The sequence below is a fragment of the Neophocaena asiaeorientalis genome, unplaced genomic scaffold (assembly GCF_003031525.2).
Source record: "Neophocaena asiaeorientalis asiaeorientalis breed wild unplaced genomic scaffold, Neophocaena_asiaeorientalis_V1.1 scaffold280, whole genome shotgun sequence".
Classification (NCBI taxonomy): Eukaryota; Metazoa; Chordata; class Mammalia; order Artiodactyla; family Phocoenidae; genus Neophocaena; species Neophocaena asiaeorientalis.
The window spans coordinates 4,665,609-4,675,048 of NW_020185321.1; the positions used below are offsets into that span (position 1 = coordinate 4,665,609).

General features: G+C 55.5%; 1 protein-coding gene across 1 annotated transcript in view; it reads left to right on the top strand.

Moving 5' to 3' along the window:
• Positions 1-60: 60 nt before the first annotated feature.
• The window catches only part of GRAMD1A (GRAM domain containing 1A), a 14,135-nt gene continuing 4,755 nt past the window's right edge, over positions 61-9,440 (top strand). Inside the window, exons 1-11 of the mRNA XM_024733847.1 lie at positions 61-78; positions 558-642; positions 772-875; positions 957-1,052; positions 1,804-1,884; positions 5,127-5,239; positions 5,413-5,563; positions 6,098-6,296; positions 7,290-7,433; positions 8,997-9,115; positions 9,208-9,350. Coding sequence (XP_024589615.1) covers positions 61-78; positions 558-642; positions 772-875; positions 957-1,052; positions 1,804-1,884; positions 5,127-5,239; positions 5,413-5,563; positions 6,098-6,296; positions 7,290-7,433; positions 8,997-9,115; positions 9,208-9,350 — 1,253 coding nt within the window. The remainder of the gene's footprint in view (positions 79-557; positions 643-771; positions 876-956; positions 1,053-1,803; positions 1,885-5,126; positions 5,240-5,412; positions 5,564-6,097; positions 6,297-7,289; positions 7,434-8,996; positions 9,116-9,207; positions 9,351-9,440) is intronic.

A 9,440-nucleotide genomic window follows, 5' to 3' on the forward strand; every position in this document is an offset into this window, starting at 1 on the left:
GGTGGGAGGGCAGGGGCATCCCGAAGCTCATTCTGTCTCCATTCCTTTCTCTTACAGAAGATGCAGAGCTGGTACAGTGTGAGTATCGGGGCAGGGGGCCTTGCTGGAAGGATGAGAGGGAGGGGGACAGGTGCTGGGCCAGGGGCCCCTGGCTGCAGTAGTCATGGAGTGGGTGCTGGGGTCAGCAGACCTGGGGGTCACATCCTATGCTGCTACTTACATGCTCTGTGACCTTGAGTGAGTTGCTTAACCTCTCTGGGTTTCTCTCTCCTTGAGAAACAGTTCTGACCTTACTAGACTGAAGGGAACATTCACTGAGAGTCAGTGATACTGGTGGGTACGTGGTACGGGACCTGGCTTAGGTAGCAATCAGTAAATGGCTCTCGTTATGGTTACTCTTGTGTTAACAGGCAGTAGGAGCCAGAGGTGAGCTAGACACTGAAGCCTCAGAGAGGCTCCTCCCAGGCTGAGGAGACTGAGGGGTGCTGGGAGCTTTGGGGGACAGAATTAGGGGTGTGGCCCCCTGTCCCGGTTCTCACCTCCCAAACTTCCCCCAGATGCTGAGCCCCACGTACAAGCAGCGGAATGAGGACTTCCGTAAACTGTTCAGCAAGCTCCCTGAAGCCGAACGCCTCATTGTGGGTGAGTCCCTGCCAGCCAGACCCGGGGCTCCCAGCTCTGCCCTCCTGACCCTCCCGCATGTGCCGGCCCAGCGGCCAGGACAGCCGTGTGACTCGGGTGTCTGCCCGTCTCTCCCCTCGGCCGCCTCAGATTACTCCTGTGCCTTGCAGCGCGAGATCCTCCTCCAGGGCCGCCTCTATCTCTCCGAGAACTGGATCTGCTTCTACAGCAACATCTTCCGCTGGGAGACGACAGTGAGCTGACCGACCTGGGACGAGGAGGGGCCCCAGGGCGGGCAGGGCCCTGGCCCCTTCTGACTTGTCTTTTGTCCTCAGATTTCCATCCAGTTGAAGGAAGTGACGTGTCTGAAGAAGGAAAAGACGGCCAAGTTGATCCCCAACGCCATCCAGATCTGCACGGAGAATGAGAAGGTTAACGAGAGGACCAGCAGACAGGGGCCCCGGGCTCCCCGATCTTCACCGGCTCCTCTCTCCTCCCCACCACCCAGAGCCCTGTTGACTCAGCAACCAGCTTCTCTCATCTTCCCTTTCTCTTTATTCTCCCAGCCCCAGCATGGGCTCCTGCAGTCTCTGACCCGGACTCCTGCACCTGCTCCTGTCTCAGGCCCTGCAGTCTGTCCCCTGACACAGCTGTTCAGGGATAGTATTAACAGAAAAATTCTATCAGCTCAGAGGCCTCCTCCACTGGGAAGCCTTCCCTGATGCTCCATGTATCATGATTGTTGCCTCAGGGTCCATCCAAGAGGGCTGCCTCACACCAGTGGCCCAGACAGGACTGGAGAAGGAAATGGGGCGGGAAGACTTCAAGCAGACTTCCCTTTGTGTTTTCTTGGCCAAAAGGGGATCCGTTGGCCACCCACTGTGGGCACAGGAGACTGGGAATGTGCCTTGGGCTTCCCGCAAGCAGCCCAGCCAGTTTGGGCTGTGAGCTCTGGACTGTGAGCCCTGGGGCCAGGGCCGGGGGCCATCTCCTTATCGTGGTGACTCCAGGGTCATCCAGTGCTGGGCTGGGCACAGGACAGATATTCTGTGGAATGAGCGAAGGGATGAATGATTACATATATCAGCATGGAGAGCCGGGAACAGGGTGCAGCGGGTGGAGCTTCCTCCTCCCTCCAGCCTTGTCTCTCCCCCAGGGCTCACACACCTCTCTCTTCTGCAGCATTTCTTCACCTCCTTTGGGGCCCGAGATCGCTGCTTCCTCCTCATCTTCCGTCTCTGGCAGAACGCACTGCTTGAAAAGGTGGGCCTGGGCGAATCCTGGGCAGGGGGGCTAGGGGGAGGGCTGCAGTGGGGGGACCATGGAGCCAGAGATACCAGGACTCGGGGAACTGGAGGACCCCTCCAGCTCTTCTCCATGGGCACCAGACCCAATGTGCCTGCAGCTCTTCCATAGGCCCCCATGGGGGGCCGCCACAGTCTCCGGTGCCACACCCTGCCCATGAGAAATGCGTACTCACAACCGCTTAGTCACCACCTGCAAATCAAAAATTCTCCGAAGACGGGGAGGTTTTTGGTAAAGCAAAACCTGACTTGAGCTGACATGGTTTACAGTCCCTATCAGTACTGTCTAACAGTTTTGTGCTGTGCTGTCGGTATGGTAGCCACCGGCCACACTTGCCTGTTGACCTCTGGAAACGTGGCTAGTGTGACTGCGGATCTGCATTTTTAATTTAATTTCAGTTTTAATTAATTTAAACTTAAAACACCACGTGTGCTTCTTGTATAACAAAGGTCTGTATTTATCTCAACTAATGGGACTTTTCATGTGTTTGAGGACCAAAAAATAATGTGAATGACTGGGGTTATACCAGTGATCCTCAAACTCCGTACTTTCGGGAATCCTTTGCACTCTTTAAAATAATTGTAGACTCCAAAGGGCTTCTGTTTAAGTAGCGTATATCTATCAATATATACCGTATTAGAAATTGAAACTGGGAAAAAAGTTTTTAAAGTGTTCAGAGTTTGAGAAAGGAACAGAAGAAGGGCAGGTTTGGGAGAGGTAGTGGTGCAGTGGGTCAGTGGGAAGGCCTCCCACGGAGAGTAAGTTTTTCAGTGTGTCTTTTCTATTTCTTTAATTTCTTGGCCTCGCTGCGTGGCATGTGGCATCCTAGTTCCCCAACCAGGGATCGAACCCGCGCCCCCCTGCAGTGGAAGCACAGAGGCTTAACCACTGGACCACCAGGGAAGTCCTGAAACTGGGAAATTTTTAAACACAAGATACACAAACACGCATTACATTAGCCACCAGAACAATGATAAGGTCACATAGTCTCTGGAAAACTCCACTGTACACTCGTGAGAGAATAAAAGTGAAAAAGGCAAGTGATATACTACTAGTAACACTTACCATACTTATGAAAATAATTTTGCCCTCATGGATTCCCTAAAAGCGTCCAGGGGATGCCCAGAAATCCTTGGACCACGCTTTGAGAACCTCGGGTATACACTGTACTTACTGGATCCTAAATATAATATAGATATTTTTAGTGCTGTATTATAGTATAGGCAGTGTATTATCTTTCTTAAATCCCCAAATTTCTTAATTTTGAATCAAGTCTTACCCCAAAGATTCTGAGTAAGGGATTTCAGACATTTACTTTTCACATTCTGATAATCTATTATGGGCCAGCCCTGAGTGGGCTCTCCTGGAATGCCCACTGTGGTTGCATGAGTTTATGTGGCATGCATTCAGCTGCAAGTAGCTGAAAACCCAGCCAGACAATGGTTTAAACAAACAGACACTGAATTACTTCAGATGATAATAATCATAATAGCTAACACTTAACAGAGCTATTGGGTGCAAGGGACTGTTCTGAGCTTCCATGAATGAACTTATTTAATCATCACAGCCACCCTTCAAGGCAGTGTGGTTAGTATCTTTATTTCACCAGTGAAGCACAGAGGGAAGGCCTTGCCCATGGGCACATATGCTTTTCTGTGGCAGAGCTGGGATTCTGACCCATTACAGTCAGGCTCCGGAGTCCACTTAATCACACTGATGCCCATGTAACAAGAGGTCTGGAGGCAGGCAATCCAGGGTAGATTTGAGGGCTCCCTATGTCATCCAGGACCCAAGCTCTTGTCCATCTTTCCACACCATCGTCCTTCTGCATATTGATGTTTTGTCCACATGCTTGTTGCCTCATGGTTGCAGGTGGCTGCTACAGCTCCAGATGTCATGCCCTCAGTTAAGTGTCCCAAACATGAAAGAAGAAAGGGATGGATGGAAAGTGGGCATTCCTTTATCAGGAAGGGAAAGCCTCCTTTAGCAGACTTCTCCTTGTATTTCTTTGGCTAAGACTTGGTCACGTGATCACCCTTGGTTGCACAGGAAGCTGGGTATGTGGCAAAGGAAAAATGAGTTGATGTAAGCGAGTTATAATTCCCTGGGGCTGGGGAAGATTTTCACCCCAAACAAATCAGGGTTCTGCTGGCAGGAAGGGATGGTGGATAGATGTCAGGTAGGCATCACACAGTGGCTGCTACTGCTGGCTTGTAGCACCTCAGAAGGCCCCAACCCACTCCTCCAGCAGGGCTGAACTCACTTCCTTTCTTCAGGGGCAGCTCCAGCTGTGGCCATCCTCAGGGGCGAGAGCACTGGAGCAGGAGCCCGAGGGAGGGACAGTGCAGTGTCAAAGTCTCCAAGGAGGACAAGGGCAGCCAGACTGCTGGGGATGGAGTTCAGCCCCGTCACCGAGTGCGAGTCACTGAACCCCGTTGGTCAGATGGGGACCGGCCCTCCTTCACAGCACCCGAGCTGGGCCTAGAATAGAGCTTGGAAATGTCAGCTCGTGGGAGGCAGTGCAGTCCAGTGGTTAGCTCCAGGGCTAGACCAGCCCCCTGGGATCACATCTCAACACAGCCACTTCCTAATTGGATGACATTACCCACCTCTGTGCCTCAGCGTCATTATCTTAAAATGGTGACAATATTAGCACCTACTTTACAGAATGGTTTTGAAGACTTGTTGAGTTAGCATGCATAAAGGGTTAGAAGAATGCCTGGCACATGGTAACAACTCAGTGGATGTCAGCTGCTGGTACTGCTACTATTATTACTATTAGATCTCATCAGCATCATCCAGCCACTCCAGCCATGGGTAGCTTCTGAGGACACCTGGGAAAGTAGTTGGGGGCAGGACAGCATGGCAGGTGGGAGCATTGACTCTAGAGTCTGGCTGGGTCTGAACCCCAGAGCTGACCTCAAGCACGAGTTCTCCACCCTGGGCCTCATATTCTCTGTAAAACTGGGAACTTTAACCTGTAGCTGTGGAAGTATTGTGAGGACCTAAGGGAGAATTCCTGAGCACAATGGCTCCTATGCGATGGGGTGCCGAGTGCGATTGGCAGAGGTCTGGGATGGGAGGTCATGCTCCCCCTTGTGGACACCAGGGGAACTGCTGAGGCTGAGGGCTGGTGGGCGCGGGTGGAAGGGCTCTGGCCCTGATAAGGTGGAGGCCAACCTAATGTCCTGCCTGCCCAGACGCTGAGTCCCCGAGAGCTCTGGCACCTGGTGCATCAGTGCTACGGCTCAGAGCTGGGCCTCACCAGCGAGGATGAAGACTATGTCTGCCCCTTGCAGCTGAATGGCCTAGGGTGAGTCGGTAGCTGGAGGCTGGTTCCGGGGGTCGGGAGGAGACAGCAGGGGCTGCGTGCAGAGCTCCTGGAGTCCTGGGTGGACTGAGGCGGGGGTACAAAGTCCGGGAGACCAGGAGGGTGTGTGGGTGTCTCAAAGATGCAGCGGTCTTACTCCCTCTCTTTCTCTGTAGGAGCCCCAAGGAAGTGGGAGATGTAATCGCCCTGAGCGACATCACCTCCTCAGGGGCAGCTGACCACAGCCAGGAGCCAAGCCCAGCAGGTTCGCGCCGTGGCCGCATCACCCCCAGCCTTTCCCGGGCCAGCAGTGACGCAGACCATGGGGTGAGCGGGCACGTGGAGAAGCGAGGACGGTGCTGGGTGGTGCCGGGGAGAGAGAGGGACAGACTGACAGATTGAGGGGGGACAGGGGGAATGGATAGAGAAGAGGTAGATGGAGGGGTAAGTGAGGGGATGGATGGAGGGATGGGATGGAGCTGGGAAGATGGGCAAGGAGACTAGGCACAGGTAGGGAAAGAGGGAGACAGGCAAAGATGGGGCAGGTAGATAGATGGGAAGCAGGAGAGACAGAAGAGCCGATAGAGGGCTGGCTGGCTGGATGAGGTCGGATACAAACAGATAAGGCATGGACAGGACAGGCGTAAGAAAGCTCATGGCCCAGGCATCCAGGACAGGCCTGGCTGAGAGGCTGAGAGGAGTCCTCGTCTGGGTGGCCCCAGGGCCCCCTGTAGCTCAGCGAAGAGCTACACGTGACCTCCCCGGCACTGGTTCTCCTACAGTCTCGAAGCCTTCTGGTGGATGTGGGTCTACAAGGGGCCCTTAGGCTGGGACAAGGCTGGATTAAGCTTTTCTCTGCAGGCAGAGGAAGACAAGGAGGAGCAGACAGACAGCCAGCCAGACGCCTCCTCCAGCCAGACAGTGACCCCGGTGGCCGAACCCGCGAGCTCAGAGCCCGCCCCACCTGACGGGCCCGCCTCCCTGGGCCCCTTGGATCTGCTGCCCAGTGAGGAGCTGTTGACAGACACGAGTAACTCCTCCTCATCCACGGGGGAGGAAGGTGAGGCAGGTGGCCGATTCGTTTGCTTTGGGTACACGTGACAAACCTCACTCACTCACACGGGCTGCACCGAGGGATTCGCTGGCTCGTGGGACTGAAAAGCCCACGGAGTAGGCAGCTAAGGCAAGGCGTTTAAATGCTGGTGTTAGAAATCTGTCCGTATTTAGCTCTGCTTTGCAGACAGCTTAGCAGGGTGGATAAGAGTATGGGCTCTGAAGCCAGGATCGGCTCAAATCCTGGCCACGCTGCTTCCCAGCTGTGTGACTTGGGCAAATTATTCAACCTCTCTGAGCCTCATTTTCCTCATCTAAAAATTTTCCTCACCTGGGGTTAGCAATAATACTACCCACTTCATAGTGTTGTCATTGAGAGAATTAAATGTCTTAACACAGGTAAAGTGTTTGGGCCAGTTAGTAAGTGTTGGCTGTTATTATATCATCATCATCATTTCCATTTTCTCTGTGCCAACTTTATTCTCAGATAGCTTCTACTCTTGTGGCAGAAAGAGCCCCAGCCCTGCCCCAGACAAGCCTAGCAGAGAGAAAGCATGGTTCTCCCACTGGCTGCACCAAAAGCTCTAGGGTTGGCTCTGACTGGAGAGCAAGCCCACCCCTGAGCCCCTCACTGTGGCTGATGGCCTGGCTTGGGACACACACACACCCCCATCCGCCCACCCCTGAGCCAATCACTGGGGCCGAAAGCTCAAGCTAATGGGCAGGCCCACCCCTGTCATCACTGGGACCGCAGGTGCGTGAGCCTAGGCGTGTGCTCCGCCTTGAACCCATGGTGGTAGCTCTGATTGTCTGGGCTTGGGGCACACGCCCACCCTGTGGTGCAGGGGGGCTGAGTAGCTCCGTGTCTGTGTCCGCTCTGGTCCAGGAGGACGGGGCGGCCCAGGCACCCCACAAGGCCTGGGAGTGGGGAGGAGCAGTCACTCAGAGGGAAACTGAGGAACGCAGGCAGCCTCATCCCCTGTCCTTCTCTGTCGCCCAGCCGACCTGGCGGCCCTCCTTCCCGACCTCTCCGGTCGTCTCCTCATCAACTCCGTCTTCCACGTGGGTGCCGAGCGGCTCCAGCAGATGCTCTTCTCAGACTCGCCCTTCCTGCAGGGCTTCCTGCAGCAGTGCAAGTTCACAGGTCAGGGGCCGAGGTGACCAAGGTACACGGGAGGGGGTGAGGAGGGGCAGGCCAGGAGCCGGGCAGGCACTGCTGTGCAGATCAGGTGTGGCAGGCTGGGGAGTTAAAAGCAGCGTCTGTGAGGCCAGAGGGGCTCCGCCTCTTACCAGCTGAGTGGACTTGGGCCAGGTGCGGACCCTCTCTGTGCCTCGGTTTCTTCTGTGTGATGCGGGTGTGATACTAGTTACCTGCCTTGTCAGGGTATCATGAGAACTAAATGAGTTAATACTAGAAAAGTGCCTAGAACAGTAGCAGACAGTAAGCATTTAATAAATACAAGTTAATGAGCACTCTGTCAGGCCCGTGCAGAGACCGGGACAGATGAATTCCGGAATCTAGTGAGAACAGCAGTAAACAGATACTCAGGCAGATAAGGGTGTATGTCAGAGGTGGCTGTGGTCTGGGGGGTGTTAGGAAAGGCTGCTGGAAGGATGTGACGTTGAAACTAAGGCCTGAAGGAGGAACTTTCTTAGGGAAAGTGGAGGAGGTGGGAGAGAGGAGTCCAGGAGCCCAGCAGGGTACCTGCAAAGATCCTGAGGCTGGAGGCTGGCACTGGGAGAAGCCGCCTGCGGCTGGGCCCCTGTGGCCAGGTGTGGAGAGGGGAAGCCACAGCACCAGCAGAGGCAGAAGGGCTGAGCAGGGGACTAGCAGGGAGCTCGGGAGGCTGCAAAAGAGATTCAAGTTGGGGAGGGCCTACTCAGATGGTAGTTTTCTCTGTTTTTTTCTTCTGTACTGATATAAACGAACCACGTAGAATCCCCTGCAGAATGAGTGAGACTATGCCTTGTGTTGGGGGCACTCGAGTCCCGCAAAACTATGCTTATGTCCTGGAGAGACTGGCACATGAAACTGAGGAGCTCAGACTCTGTCTGGCAGTACTGGGGAGCCATGGAGTGTTGTAGACAGGTAAGGGGCAGGGTCAGGCTTGGCTTTAAGAAGCTACCGCTGGACCAGGGGTAGAGACGGAGGCCAGGAGCTCGGGGAGGCTGAAGAGCGGCCCTGGACAGACAAGGATGGGCTGCACTAGGACAGTGCTCAGGCGGTCAGTGAATAGACGGGGAGGGAGTGTCCAGGACGAGGCTCAGGGCTCTGCAGGAAGCCTGGAGGACAGTGGGGCGAGGAGGGATGTGTTTGAGGAGATGCGGAGGCCAGTGGGTGTGAGGGGCCCTGGGGACTTCCAGGGGAAGGTGTTCAAGAGGTGGCAGGACCCTAGGTCTGAGGCTCAGGGGAGAAGCCAGGACTGGTAAGGAGAGGAGACTGGGGCTGCAGGAGTAGAGGAGGTGGCCCAGGAGGGCTGAGAAGTGTAGGCAGGAGAGAGGTCCCAGCTCTGAGGATCATCAACGTGTGAAGTTTTGGGCGTCCAGAGGGAAGATGGGGCAGACACCGGGGTGGGGGCAGGGAGGAGGTGCAGGTTTGGAGGCAAGTCTCCAGAGAACTGGAACCTTCCAGAAAGGCTGAGTCTCCTACAGCCTGTGGGCAAAGGACTGGAGAGTGGTGTCTTCACTCTGCCCCTCCATCCTCCAGACGTGACCTTGAGCCCCTGGAGCGGGGACAGCAAGTGCCATCAGCGCCGAGTGCTGACCTACACCATTCCCATCAGCAACCCGCTGGGGCCCAAGAGCGCCTCTGTGGTGGAGACACAGGTGTGCCAGGCAGGGTGGCCAGCGGGTGGGGCGGCCGGGGGCCAGGGTGGGGGGCATGGCGCTGACTCCCTGTTCCTCCCCTGGCCCCGCAGACGCTGTTCCGGCACGGCCCGCAGGCAGGCGGGTGTGTGGTGGACTCAGAGGTGCTGACGCAGGGCATCCCTTACCAAGACTACTTCTACACTGCCCACCGCTACTGCATCCTGGGCCTTGCCCGGAACAAGGCCCGCCTCCGGTGAGCAGTGGCCCGGCCCCTCCACCTGACCCCTGGTGGTCCCAGGGCCCCTGCCCCAGTCTCCCCACCCCGAGTCAGCTGCAGAATGCT